The following is a 15,503-nucleotide window of genomic DNA, read 5'->3' on the forward strand; positions in this document are numbered from 1 at the left end:
TCAAAGACTTCTAAAGTAATAAAAATTTGTTGGAGATCAAAATGTCTAATCCAAAATTCAACCAATTTAGACATTTACTCTATTTTTTAAACAAAAGTATTGGCTAAATGGTTATAGTAAGGCCCCATGATTCTTGCAACATTTTTTATCCAACAGAAAACTGTCATAATACTATTTCTTTACAAAATGAAAATGATTTTCGGGTAAATAATTATTAATAATCCGAGAAGAAAAAATTGAAATAATTGTCGAAATGAAAGATACGTAACACCAATTTGGTCCTACAAAAGTTTAGTGACATCTATATGGGTGCGCACTCAAGTGATTCTACATCTACTGTCATGTAATTTACATCTTAATCTGAATCTGATACAAGTCATCCTAACTAATCAATGGCTCAAAGCCTCAGACTCAATTTAAAGTTCTGAAAACAATCTAGCTGCTTCTAATGATCATTTCTCATTCACAAGAGAACTTTTCCAACAACTTCTGTAGCATCGTGACCAGTATTTAGCATTCCAAGGAGGGAGCTTGTGAAACACCCTATATCTTCACCAGAAGGGTGACAACATCAAAGATAGCAAGAGTCCTGAAAATGCATCCCAAACCCCCATCAAACATGAAGATAATTAAAGGCAAAAAAGGAGGATATGAATTGCATATAACAGTATGCCTAATACAGCTTTTGTTAGATGAGCATACCGCCCTAAAACTGTAACATAGTAACACTAATAGTGTCTTGATAGATGCAATGTCAAATGCCATGAATCATGATACCTTCACAAACTATTCACCATTGTATGCTTTTTTTTATATGTGTGGCATTTTTTTACGAAATACATATATCTCATTTACATACAAATGGTAAATATATATTTATTTTATTTATTTAAAAAAATAATCCAGACCAACCAATCACTGGCTTAGACAATATTACATACAACATCCATATGTTTATTAAACTATACAATAAACTCTCTTATACCTTAAGTTTATATGACACTTGGTACCCCTATAACACTAACCACTCTTATAAACAGAACATTAACTTCCTCAAAGGGAAGCTCAAACCATAAGAATAAAAAGTTAAGGAGCAATGTATCTAATATCATCTAACCTCAGGGATAATCATTTTAAGACTCTTGGTGGAAAGAAAAATGGGAGAAATTACCTCCAATAGCCAACATGGTTTGAACCTTCAATGCTGTTGTTCCACTCCAAGCATATCCTAATCATTAAACAAAATCAGGTTGAGAAATTCTTAATAAAGGTAGAGCAAAATGAAATTGTAAGTTCTAACCTCTTGCAAAACAATTAGTGGTAGTGTTGACACCATTCCTGCAAATACAAGCAAAAGACTTATCCAAACTTTGAAACCCACACAACCCTCCACTGTCTTCACAGTTCCTACAATCATCAGTGTCATAGGAATAATTATACACCAATGATATCCCAAACTTCCATTTCATAGGGTCTCCTTGATCCACAAACTCATACACTGAGGCATAAGAGGAGCATTGAAGCTTAGGAAGATCCAAACCTAAACCTGCATTGGCCTCATAATCATAGACACAACAAGTGTTGATTGGTGCATGTTGTGGCAAACCAATGCCATTCACTCCTTTACAAGAATACAACCCTCTACAAACTCTTGTACCTGAGCCTGTGTCGCACAAATCTTCCTTTGGGTCAAAAACTGGAGAAGTTGTGGAGCAACCAAGGAGAACAAAGATGTTCTCTTTGCCAAGGCTAAAAGGGCTTCCACTATCAATGCCAAAGCTACCAGAGTTTTGCATTGAGGAACAGTTTGACATAAAAGGGTCATTGACCATGATGGTGTTACTAGGGTAGTCTATGGAGGAAATGGTGTAGGTGCCAGTCCTAGTTGAGAACAAAAGGGTTCCATGGTTGCAGCTTATGAAGCTTGAAAATGCAGGGTGGCCACAACCATAACCAGTTCCAAAGGGGTATTTGACTGGTATTGTGCCACATGTGGTTTGACATGTGGTGTTGTTGACAGAGATTATTGGTAAGGCAGCATTAGCATAGGAATTTTGAAGGAAGAAAAGAAAGAGAGAAATGGTTAGAGAAAGTGACATTGGTGAGGGTTTTGAAGGGTTGAAGTAAGGTTTTGGTGTTGGTAAAGTGATGTGAACAAGGGTCTTCTTTGGAGTGGTTTTGTTGCTTTTTCTTCTTCTTGGTCTTTTTGACTTTTAGTTGTTCCAATGGATGCTCTAAGGTACTGTTTGTTTTGAATGTAGATAACAACTATCAAGAACAGTGTCCAGTTTTTTTATTCTTAAAAAGAAGGGACTGAAGGGTAGGTTAAGTAATAAATTAGGTGGGAAATAGCTAGCAAGCTATCAAGTATGGACACTTTTTTTTTTATTTATTTCAGACACGACATTTATCCACACTCTTTGACACGTGTGTCTAACTATATTTTAATATAAAAAAAATTTTTGGAGGTTAATTTTTTTTATATGAAAAAAATACTGGTGTTTTTATTGAAAATTGGAGATGTGTGAATTTTTTAGGTGAGAAGTCAATACATGAGGGGCGTGTTGCAACACGTGGGGAGCGTGTTGGATATGTGGCAGCATTCTGACCAACACGTGGGAGCGTGTTGCACCACGTGGGGGTGTGTTGGACAATATCCACAATACTGTAAAACACTTCAAATATCAATATTCAACTAAAACACCATCTCTCTTTCCATATTAAAAATAATTTATGCATTTTTAGACACTTTTATATATACCTAAATATCATCACATGTCAAGGTATCCAACTTTATTGTTAATGTATATTCTTGAAATGTGCTTCTGCCAGTATTGGGAACTTCTATGCGCCATAACAGCTTTATAGGCAAATTGATCTGCTTTCAGAACATCTAAGCCAACAAGATAAGTTGGCAGGACTGTAGCTTTGTGACCATTTGGAACTTTTGTCACACCATTACAGTTTTGTTGATGCAATGGTAATCTACCTTCAGGTCAGTACAACTTCAAAATATTAGTCTCATGAAGTATCTATATTAGCACACATCTAATTATATACTGAAAAAACCTAATTTCCCATGGAATTTTTTTTTAATTTATTTATTTATTTTGAAATAAAATTTTAAATAATATTAAGGGTAAAGTATATTTTTTGTCCCTAAAGTTTGGCAAAAGTTTCAAAAACACCCTTAAGTTTTATTTTGTTTCAATTTTGTCCCAGAAGTTTTCGATTTGCATCAAATATACCCCCAACGGCTAAATTTTTTCAAAAAAATTAAGACCAATCTAATAATAATGCATGAAAATGATGCTTGATTTGCTTGTGTTGAAAGTTGTTCTTATGAAATTGTTGTTGAATTAGTCTTAAATTTTTTGAAAAATTAGCCGCTAAGGGTATATTTGATGCAAATCGAAAACTTCTAGGACAAAATTAAAACAAAATAAAACTTAGGGATATTTTTAAAACTTTTGTAAAACTTCAGGGACAAAAAATATACTTTACCCTAATATTAAATAAAAAATTGATTTTTCCTAAGAAGAGAAGGCTTTTATTAACTAAATTACTAATACAACTATCCGTCTATCACCCATGCACACAAAATCTAAAGAGTTATGACTTATGTATGTGATGTTTTATTTTTCCAAGAGGATAATAACCCTTGGATATAGGAGGATCCCGGAGACCCCTACCGAAGAGAAATCCGATGGTGAATGTGTGTCCTTTTTTGGTGATTTTAAAAAATAACACAAAATGGTAAATAATCCCCCCCTTCTTCTCTTCTCCCCCGCGGGGAAGGGGCCTCGTGACAAAACTAAAAAGTAAAAAGAACTAACCTTCAAACTCAGAATGCATTAACATTTCAAGAAACACATCATCACATTGAACTACTTTATACACAAAATATATAGTTTATATATATTTACAATTTTAGACATCCCCTCCCTTGCTACCCCCAACAAGACAAAATGGCCCCAATACAGACACCAAAAAAGAAGGCCTCCTGGATGGATAGATAATTAGATATTAGATACATCATATTCTGTAAGATTGGAATAAAGGGTGCATGGAAATCAGGAAGGAGACCACTTTCCAACAGCAAGCCATTGAATGTTTAAAGATTTCTTTCATGTGGTTCAAGCCAAGGAAAGCCCAAGAAATCAAACACCTCCTTCTCCGTATCAAATTTCAAACTTGCAATACCTTTTGCACCCTGCAAAACAAATTTGCATCAGAAGTCAACCTTGCAAATGAGGATGCAATTGTTAGAACCGAAAAGGGGTGAAGGAATCGAAGCCATACCCGTTTGCCTCCAGAACCTTGAGTAGCTGGAAACAAGCCTGTATCATCAAGCCGAAATCCTTTAGATTCAGCAAGCAGTCTCAACCTGCATCAAGCACGAGGGGAAAAAGCACATTATTCGTATGATATAGAAACACAATCTGCACAAAAACGCCAAAACTTCAGAAATGGAAAGTTATCTGCAAGGAGAAGCATGCATACCTCCTATTTAATACGTCGTTTCCTGTCCAAGCTATTAGTCCAAAAGCATATATGTCTCTTGGGTAGACCTGCCAAAACATTAAAATCAATAGTGTAAACTTGAGACGTTTAAAGTTTGCATACACTTATAGTTGGCTAAGCAACAAAGCATAACCAGCAACAGGATAGAAGACAATACCCCATGTTTAATTTGTAACTACTAAATATTTAACAAAAATTTAGAAATTGAAGACAATACTAAAGTTTGAATAGTCATTCTAGACCAAAAAAAAAAAAAGCCATGGCATGGCATGGCAGCAGCACATATGCAACAACAAATAACAGAATGACAAATTCTGGAAAAACCACAATGTTTTGACACTCATGAGCCTCCATCAGAGAATACACGAAAAGATGCCATAAATTACCTTTAAATCAATTCTGTGTCGCAACTCCCGTCCAGGATAAGTGCAAAAGCCAAAGTAAGTGTCAACACCAGAGTCAGTACCCTGTTCACATAGTGAAATGTTAACAAAGAAATTGAGTAACAGACATAAAGAAACATGTAACATATATGAAAACAGAAAATTATCAGATTTATTTTTATGTAGATCTAGAGTCTAGACATAATTATTTTAAGATTCTAGAAAAGATTTCACCAGCCTATCTGGTTGTGTATCATAATTTAGGGGGTGAAATCAGGACAAGCAGCCTGTCAAAGGCCTTGGGCCTGGCCTGATAAAAAAGAATTGCAGGCCTAGAATCATGCTAAAGCCTATTTGTTTTAAAAGGTCAAGCTTAGGCTTGTCAAGGGGTCTGCAAAACTTGTCAGGCCTGTTTGAAATTTTTGTATGCATATATTGTTTTCACCAAATTACCGAAAAAAAAAGGAAAATATATTGTTTTCACCAAAATGTTATGAATGAGGTTTGAAATCAAAACCTTTATGTTAAACACTTGACTACCAAATCTCTTTAATACATATATAATTCTTTGCTATTTGTATCTCATTAGTTGTTAGGCCCTTTCACATTTTTAGAACAATTTAGATTTTTTTCATTTGTTAAAAAGCTCGTTAACAGGCTTCAGGCCAGGTCAAGTATTCAAACAGGCCAAGCTCGGGCATTTAGAAAAGCCTCTAGCAAGCTACAGGCCCAGCTCTGGCCAAATAGCTGCAATATAGGCTGTTAGCAGTAAATTCTGACCTATTTCCATCCCTAAATTCATCTCAAACAAATATCATATTTTCCCTCTTTCCTCTTTATCTTTGCAAAGTTGTTCACTTTCAAAATTCATGTACTTTTAAGGTATAAAAATCACACACATACACACACACACACACAAAAAGAAGTTGAGATGTAAATAGCTCAACTCCCAATTTACAGCTGAAGAAACACTTTGTTTTTTGTTTTCTTGATGTAGAAGAAAACTTAAAATTAAAAAATAAAACAAACACACACACACTCTAAAAAAAAAAAAGATATACTTCCTGTGTTGTGAAAGAAAGCTTAAATCTACCAAACTAAATTCCCATTTGTAGACAACAAATAATGCAGACATTACCTCTTCGCTATGAGTACTGAAAACTAAATCCTCTCTCAGGAAATCAATATCCTTTAAACACTGTACAAACTTTGGCAAAAATCCTTTGTGACTGCAAGCCATAAACATATCTACTGAGTCTCTAAATATAAATAAAGAGGTTTATGCATGCAAAATGAAAGAGTAGTGCAGAATTTCACTCAAATCAAATTCTCCTTTTCATGTAGAGAGTAATGTTTATCTTTCTCCACAAATGAACTAAAAAATAGCATGACTTAAACTAACTATTTAAAAGTTCAGAACAAACTATTCAAGCAGTAAAGAAAAAGTGTGTTCAAATTTAAACCAAACTTATATGAAGTAAAAGGAATGCTAGCCCCACCTTTGTCCATCAGGATGTGTTATAATAACATCAATGTCACCACAAGTAGCCTTCCCACGCCTATATGATCCTCCACAAACAATAATAACCTAAACAATATGATCACCATAACCAAGTTTTGGATATCATGCTTCAATTCAAAATGAGGGACCATCAAAAAATCTTATATCAGTCTGTATGAGTATATAGGAATTATCTGCAAACTCCGCGTGTGTCTCATACTCAGTCAAGTAAAAGAATTTTAATGCTCACCCCAGGCAAAACTTCCTCCCCAACTTTCTGCAAAATGCGCTCCATCTCTTGAACCTATCAGATCAAAAAGAGTATAAAATACTGTTTAAAAGTTATTTTTTATTCTTTTCTTTCGGAATCGAAAGTAGCATCAGACCTCATGGCGTGGAATTCGTTGCCTGATATCATCAAAGTATTTCAACCCTAACTTTTGTGCATTTGTAAGTGAATCATCATTCCTTAGATCATCTAATGTACGGTGTCCTTTCTCATACAATTTCAGTGCTGTGGCAGGACCAATACCCCATACTTCTCCAAATAAGGATATTGTCCGCACCTATGATTAAATAAGGTTAAAGAAGAGAAGGCAGCATGCTCAATAAAATGCCAAAGATATACATGTTATTATTATATTTAAGAATATCTGGCATGGCCTTTTAGTCTATTACACATGCACTATATATATACCCAAACAAATAAAGCACACATTAGACAGAACAGAAGTCAAAACCACAATTAGCTGAGAAGACTGAACTAAAGCATAATTCAAGAAATTGTAACCAATCATAATTACAGACTTCAGTAACAGGATGGTTAGTTATAAAATATCGCATGAAAAATTTGTGCGTGAAAATGTTTGCATATAATTATTTTGAAATAAATAAATAAATAATGAGATGATAATATATTAAATATGTAATCAAACAAGGATCATGAATAAAAATAAATATGGAAGATCAAGCTTAAAATACAATGAATTCTGCATACAATTTTTTTCAGGGATCACAAAATAACCTGAGTCTGCAGTTAAAATACCTTCTCATCAGTTTCAAAGTGTTCCAGTTTGGATAACTTCCCAGTAGTTATTATCTCCTGAACCTGCACATATTAAAACCAAATGCTTGAGCTTATTACTTGACCAACAATAAAAGAACGTCGATATTACCACATTAATACTGAATTTGTCTTCTTAGATGGTTCACCAAAATAACTAGACAAAATATACTTCTTTATTCCAACAATAATAAATAGCATCTGGTAGAATATCACGTAAGAGAATATCACGACTGATAAAAAAATCATATGCTAGATGATATTTTTCCATTAGAGATTGCTTGCATCTGAACAAGGAAAATTTAGTGGGAAAGAGCAACAACAAAGTTATTGCACTATAAGATAGCAGCCACTTTATCCGGACAAAATGTGTAGTCAAGTATCACTTACATGATCTTTCATTGATTTTCCAATAGAAGGCAGGTCTTTGATCTGGTCTGTGCTTTCAATTTTAAACGGCAACTTCTCAATCACTGCAATAGCCTTGTAATAGCTGAAGGATCTCCGATCATCACCCAGTGCTTTCAAAATCATTAAAACGACAAACAAGAACTTCAGAATAACAGAAGTTAAATAAGATAATAACCTGTAGAATTTATATGACCACATCTCACCTCTATATATGTTAACAAGTTTTCCAAATATCTCTGTTATATTCTTGTTGAGGTCAGGTGGACAGTATGGCAAGGACGACTGCAATGCCCTCCCATTGTTAGAACAGTTTCAACAGGAACAAAGAAACATAAAATGTATAATGTCTTCATCAGCATTTGCATTATTATCCATTTTGTCAACAGGCAGGAAAGTGCATGCATATTTTGAAAAAAATATTAGCACTGGCTCTTAAGCCAAAATTATGGAATTTTAATTTGTTAGAACTAAGAAGGTCATTTTAACTTAAAGAGCTATTACATGAAAGTTCTGAATATATTTTAATGAAATAATCGTGCTTGTGGACAAAAGTGGAGCATTTTCTGTTTTATTTTCATTACTTTTGAGATCTGCAACCTTTGTTTCTTCAGAAGATAACTTGATCTTTTTACTCGGTGATTGCTGAGAATCACTTGACAAGTTTCCATAAGTTGGCTTAGGGTTCAAAGGCTTATGAGGAATATCTGCACTTTGAGGATCCAACTTCAGCTCATACATGTCCTCAGATAGTTTTTCCCCAGATTTCAAGCTGTCCTCCAGCCATTGGTAAAGGATAACTTTCTGCAGCAAGCATCATTAACCCTTAAAATTAAAGATGACAAATTCCTCATTCTAACAGAAGCATAGTAAGCTATGCTCTTTAATTGTGATTGCAATGCAACAACAAACCATTATGTCCCAATGTCATACACAACATCAAGGTAATACATTTAAAAATAAATAAATAAATAAATAAATAAATAAATAAACAAAAGGAGTCCAGCTGAAAACATGAGTAAGCCCTTCAAATAATCAGAAGTTTACTTGGTCCTTCGAATATGCATTTGACATCAAATTGATCATCAATTTATATATTACTAAATTGGTCAAATTAGTCGCAAAGATATATCAGACATCTAATTGTCTCTTCACTATCAATTTGTTACATTTCTCCATAAAATTAGACCTCAAAAACACAAAATTGGTCCTTGATGAACAGAAAATGAATTATTAAAGAACCATTTTGATGCTGCTGACACAAATGAGCATCAATGCGTTGTCCCACGTACATTTGGAGGGCCATATTGAGTGATAAGTGTTCACTCCACGGTCCACTCAATCACTATATTCACATGGTCCCATTGAAACTACAGTAAACTCAAACCACTTGCTGTAACTTACATGTAATTAAAAAAAATGAAAAGGTTAAAATAGCTAACCCCTTTAAAACGTGACAAACGCTCCTTGTCCAGTTCTTTGAGAAGAGTATGAGAATCCATTGCAAAAACATGAGTGACCCGTCTGGAGAGGCGCTCCTCAATTACACCACCCATTTGCACCAACCTCTGCTTCCAAATCTATGAAAAAGAAAAGAAACAAACACACTTTGCCATTGAAAATGGGGGATGATTGAAACATGGAAAGTAGGGTTTTCCAAGATGAGGATTTTGGGGTTGTAAATTACCTGCAACCGACGTGGTTGGACTCCTTTGGGGACGAAGAAAACCACCATTCCTGAAAACATTCCATCAGGTTCTGACTCGGAGGAAGGGCTTCGCTTCTTCTTTGGTTTTGTTTTTGGCGCCATTTTTGCATGCGGTGTTGGCTTGTTCGGTGGTGTTTGTTTTTGTGTTATTTGTCTTTCGTCTTCTAGCTTCTTCAAGACGCCATGAACTTGAGAGTGTGAATGAGTTGGGAGTTTGGGGATGTTATTTGGGTGCAACTCATATATCAGCATTTGGTGCAACCTCATACTTGTTGTTCTACTACTCGACACGTGGATTTCCTTTTTCAAATTTTTTTTCCATGTGGTATTAAGATGGGCCAATCGCCAAAAGCCCAGCCCCATTTGTGCCGATTTCAATGCACTGAGAAAAATAAAATTTAAAATCTCAGACCCATTGTTTTTGAAAAAAAAAAGAAAGAAAGAAAAACTAAACCAGTAGAAAAAGTAAATAATTATTTTGATGTAAATAAAGATTCATACTACACATTCATGTAAAATATATATCCAAGTTATCCAAGTTAGCTCAAACTCAAATTCACTCACGCATTAATGAAGCGTGATTCCACGCACCAAAGACATACGAAATGTCTCGTTGCTTCATTCGAGTTTCATTATGAAAAAACGTTATTTCTTCTTCAACACGAAATTACTACACGAAACCGCTCATTCTCTTCGAATCTCTCTCAAAATCACTCAAACTTCACTCATATTTTCTACGAAAACCACTAGTGGAGAAGAATCGTGAGAAGATTTCGCAAGGAACAAGCAAAAACGAACGAAAATAGCAACAAAGATTGACAAAGATATGAGAAAAACTACTGTTCATTTGAAATATTGCAATGTAGCGTTTCTCCTAGTTGCATTTTAAGTTTACTGGATTGATTTGCTTCCTTTAGTAGATCGACGTATTCTAATTGCATTTTTACAGTGTAACTAGGGCTTTGAATGAAATTAGTTCTTATTTTCATTCAGTTCAGTGGATAGTGTAACTTGGGCTTTGAACTTGATTGTTACTCTGTTTAGTAGACTTCTTTTACATGGAGAAATACTATTCTTGATGATTGAAAGTTTATAACGATTTATTCACCACATGAATGTTATTTGGTTCAGTGGGTTTGGTAATTTTCATTCACTTGATATTTAGTGTGTTCAGGGGTTAGGGTTATTCTGATTAGATTTTTATAGTATAACTAGGGCTTTGAACTTGATTATTACTCTATTAAGTGGACTTCTTTTGCATGGAGAAATACTATTCTTGATGATTGAAAGTTTATAACGATTTATTCATCACATAAATGTTGTTCAATTCGGTGGGCTTGGTGATTTTCATTCACTTGATATTTAGTGTGTTCAGGGTTTAGGGTTATTCTGATTGCATTTTTACAATGTAACTAGGGCTTTGAATGAAAGTTGTTCTTATTTTTATTCTGTTCAGTTGACTTCTTTTGTATAGACAAATACTATTCTTGATGATTGAAAGTTTATAATGATTTATTCACCACATGAATCGTGTTCGGTTCGATGGACTTGGTGATTTTTATTCACTTAATATTTAGTGTGTTCAGGGTTTAGGGTTATTCTGATTGCATGCAGCAATGCTTTTCTAGCTGTTTCATTATTTCAGTTGGGTTCGTTTCTTATGTAACTAATTCCTTTCGATTGAAATGTAGGAAGAGATTGATGGCTTCAAGCACGAATATGGTCTGAATATTCTGTTACAAGAAATGAACAAAATCAGAGACCAAGTGATTCAGGCATCTGAAGCAATAAGACTCTCGAAGCCATCTGCTGCCCTCTCTAGCCCTTATTGTAAATTCTCATCTGCGAATTTAGATAGTAAATAGGATATACTATGATTGACTGGTTATAATTAACAATATTTTGTTTAACTTGTTTAAAAAAGCAAACAATGCTTCTTTCAATGTACATGTGTGAATATTAATGTAAATGTTAATGTATATATCTAATCTTAATATCAATGTATATATCTAATGTTAACATTTATATCTGATTCAAGATGGATTACTCCTTGTCCTGTCGGTCTGATATATTAATTTATATATCTGTTAGAACTATCTAGCTACTGTTTTGTTCCAGGTTCATAGTGAATGAAATCAGGGTATTTATCAAGACATTAAGAACCCCAAAAAACATAATGAACCAAAATTAATACACTGGATGAACTGAAAAAATTGCATATATCAATATAGCAGAGAGCTAATTATAAAAAAATGTTTAAATCAGTATTCACTTTCAGAAACATTTGAACTCTCTAACATAGCACAATAAATTGGCTATTTAATAAAAAAAAGTGACTTTGGAATAAAGAATTTCACAAAAGTTAATATCAAAAACCAAAAAAGTTATTATTCATTAAAGACTAACAACAGTGAGAAATTAAACCAACTATAACATCAGTGAATCGAAATTTGCTCATGGATGAAAAGAAATTTATATTAATAAAAATTAAAACTCATATAATCCTGTCTGGGATAATTCATATCCGGTGGATTATAAAGGTTGTAGCTTGACTGAATGTTTGATCTGCTGTCTAAAAGGTTCAACTGTAAAAGACATAATAAATCAAATATTAGCAAAATGCACAAATGAATTTTTTCCTAATCAAAAGCAAATCAATTTTACCTCGCTTGGAGCTGTCTTTTTCTTTTTCTTTGTGACCTTTGAGATATTTTTTTCCAGGTTTGATCCAAGTCTGTTCTTGGGCCGGCCTCTTCTTTTGACGTGTGGCGCGCTTTGAAGGTCGTTCACGTCGCTCAACATCGCTTCTTCGCGGGATAACGAACTTTTTCCTTTACTTCTCTCTTGATATTCTTGCATCTCATCCATGACCTTGTCAAACGCCCCGTGCAAAATTTCGGTTAGCTCCTCGGACTCGGATGCAAATTTGCATATATTGTGCGACCAAAACACCAAATCGTTAAATCTCTTGCTTCTCAACTCTAGTAGAGGCTCGTCTTGGCTGCTCTTGATGTGTGTGTGCCTTCTCTTTATGTTCTTGCTCTAGCGTTCCAGTATGTATTTCGGTGGCACGTTATCCACTTGCTTGAAGCTTAGGACGCTTAGGGAATGGCGGCACACTATGCCCCTTGACTCAAACAACAAGCACTGGCACTTTACCTCTCGTGATACTGTGTCATAGGTGACCATAAACTTGTCGAATTTGGAGTTGGAAACTTGCTCTACGACTTCGTATGTTGTGAAACCTAGGGTGGAATGCATTGATTTGATGATGTAGTTTACTTTACCTCTAAATTGTGCTTGAACTTCCCTGAACTTCTCGTGGGTATACACGTACTGAAACTGGGTCTCTATTGCTGATTTTGTTGCGCACGGTATCACGATGTGAAAATATGGAGCGTCGAATTCTCTCTCTCTCTTTGCTCTCTGCTTGCTAGGCAATTGTCGTATTGCTTCACGAATTGTCTCAGGGAGCTGTTACATGTGATGAACTTATTGAAAAATGCGTGCATGCTCTGGCTCCTTTGTGTGCTTCTCATCCCGGTCCAAAAGTGGTGATCTAGGTAAATTGGAATCTATATATGCTTATCCACGTACAGCTCTGCAGAATGAACCAAAACAATACGCTGTGGTAATCCGAAACATGTGCATGATTTGAAACAAAAAGATATGGGCATGAAAATAATTCGAATTGAAACCTTAGTTACCTGAGAGCCACTTGTTGCCTCTAAGGCCGTACTTTGTGAGGAAATCGTTCCAATTTTTGTCAAATGTGTCTCTCATGTACGAGTTTCAAACGACATGACTCATCTCTTGTTCAATTTTTTCGTGACCCTTGTAGCTATTTAGTTTATTTGGGATCTTCTTCATGATGTGCTAGATGCACCACCGGTGAATTATTGTTGGCATGCACATCTCAATTGCCCTTTGCATCGATGCACATTGGTCAGTAAGAATGCCTTTTGGTGCCTTCCCTCCCATGCAACGAAGCCAACACTTGAATAGCCATTTGAATGATTCGATGTCTCCATTTTTCATCAGCGTGCATCCGAGAATTGTCGACTGACCGTGGTGATTCACGCCCACAAAAGAACCTAAAACCATATTGTACCTGCATAAATGGATGCACCCAGACAGTGATGAACCGAAATTTGTAAATTCACTGAACCTAAAACTATGCTGACTGAACGGAATACCTGTTTGTGTTATAGGTGGTGTCAAATGAAACCATATCTCCGAAATACTTGCATGCGGCCCTGCTTCTTGCGTCGGCCTGGAATGCATGTTTGATGGAGTGATCGCCTTCGAGGTTGAGCTAAAAAAAAAGAAATTTTGGTTCTTCTCTTTCATTCTTAGTAGGTACTTCCCGAATTCTTTGGCATCTTCTTGTTCGAAAACATTCCTTACTTCCCTTGTGATGTAATTCCTCACGTCTTTTTCTATAAAACTTAGTTCACGGTGGTTGCCGGCTGCTGCTACAAAGGATTGGTAAGTTTTGCTTGGTCTGATTTTGGCTTCCCCATTGGTTTCAATGGTGCTTCGCACGAACATGCTTAACTCCCTATGTTGTTTGAGCATCTCTGCCCCGGTCTGGTGATAAACCCCATTTGTAGGGTTTATCTTGTGCTTGATTTAAGGGATTTTATGATCTTTTACCCACATTTATTCAATGAAATAGCATGGTTTTATAACTTCTCCCTTAATTGTGCTTAAGAGTGAAAACATGCTTTTTAGGACTTAAAATAGCTAAATCTAATTCTCCTTGATTCCATTAGATGCCTTGATATGTTTGTTAAGTGATTTAAGGTTTAGGAGGTAAAGATTGGATCAAGGGAATGAAGAAAGAAAGCATAAAAAGTTGGAGAACTCATGAAGAAATGAAAGAACCGGAAGCTGTCAAGCTGACCTCTTCGCACTTAAACGACCATAACTTGAGCTACAGAGGTCCAAATGATGCGGTTCTAGTTGGGTTAGAAAGCTAACATCCGGGTTAGTTCTTAGATCTAGATTTTAATTCACCTTCTTCTACTTCTATCTCTCAACTTTTTGTTGCTACATTCATCTTCTTCCATTCTTTTGTTGTAATTTCCTTTATGTTGTTCTTATACTTTGTTGTAGATCTACTTTTGTTCCTTCCATTTTCTTTCAATTCAATTCAAGGTAATTCATAATAATTGTGTTTCTTTTGATTGTTGTTGTTAATTCCTTTCAATAATTGTTGTTAGATTTCACTCTTGTTGTCAATTTACTATGCTTTTCTTTTGTACCCTCCAAGTGTTTGATGAAATGCTTGGTTGGATTTTAGAGTAGAATTTTATACTCTTGGCTTGGAAAGGTAACTTAGGAACTCTTGAGTTACTAATGTCCAAGTAATTGATGATTGGGAGCCATTTACTCTAGTTCTCACTAATTGAATTAGTGGAGAGTTAGGACTTATGGACTAGGATTGATATAGCTCATTTGCCTTTCCTTTACTACTAGTTAGAGGATGATTTAATGAGATTAATCCTTGCTAATTCTCATATTGTGGTTAGTGATTAGGATAGAGATCCTTGACCACCAACCCTTGCCAAGACCTTTTTAGGCCTTAGTTTACTTTCTTGCTATTTATCTTTCATGCTTCTTATCCAAAACCCCAGAACACATCACAACCAATAACAAGACACTTCATTACAATTCCTAGGGAGAACGACCCGAGGTTTCAATACTTCGGTTTATAAAATTAGGGGTTTGTTACTTGTGACAAACAATCTTTTGTATGAAAGGATTTTTGATTGGTTTGGAAACTATACTTGCAACGAGAATTCGTTTGTGAAATTCTATACCGTCAAAAATCCAATCATCAAAAATGGCGCCGTTGCCGGGGAATTGCAATGGTGTTATGTTATTGGTTATTGTATATATGTGAATATTGTA

General features: G+C 35.1%; 2 protein-coding genes across 2 annotated transcripts; both read right to left on the minus strand.

Annotated features, from left to right (window-relative positions):
- Positions 1–233: 233 nt before the first annotated feature.
- On the minus strand, positions 234–2,283 carry LOC107488905 (wall-associated receptor kinase-like 1). Its single transcript, XM_016109696.3, has 3 exons — positions 1,301–2,283; positions 1,172–1,228; positions 234–589 (listed from the first exon to the last, which is right to left on the minus strand). The coding sequence occupies exons 1-3, from the start codon at positions 2,097–2,099 to the stop codon at positions 552–554; spliced, it is 894 nt and encodes a 297-aa protein (XP_015965182.1). The 5' UTR covers positions 2,100–2,283; the 3' UTR covers positions 234–551.
- A 1,549-nt stretch (positions 2,284–3,832) lies between these two features.
- On the minus strand, positions 3,833–9,813 carry LOC107488909 (DNA polymerase lambda). Its single transcript, XM_016109699.3, has 14 exons — positions 9,567–9,813; positions 9,322–9,459; positions 8,388–8,683; positions 8,086–8,195; positions 7,862–7,992; positions 7,454–7,516; positions 6,795–6,974; positions 6,659–6,712; positions 6,407–6,495; positions 6,046–6,136; positions 4,911–4,991; positions 4,504–4,571; positions 4,303–4,387; positions 3,833–4,213 (listed from the first exon to the last, which is right to left on the minus strand). Exons 1-14 carry the CDS (start codon positions 9,687–9,689, stop codon positions 4,115–4,117), a joined length of 1,608 nt encoding a protein of 535 aa, XP_015965185.3. The 5' UTR covers positions 9,690–9,813; the 3' UTR covers positions 3,833–4,114.
- Between the last annotated feature and the right edge of the window lie 5,690 nt (positions 9,814–15,503).

The sequence above is a fragment of the Arachis duranensis genome, chromosome 5 (genome assembly GCF_000817695.3).
Source record: "Arachis duranensis cultivar V14167 chromosome 5, aradu.V14167.gnm2.J7QH, whole genome shotgun sequence".
Lineage (NCBI taxonomy): Eukaryota > Viridiplantae > Streptophyta > Magnoliopsida > Fabales > Fabaceae > Arachis > Arachis duranensis.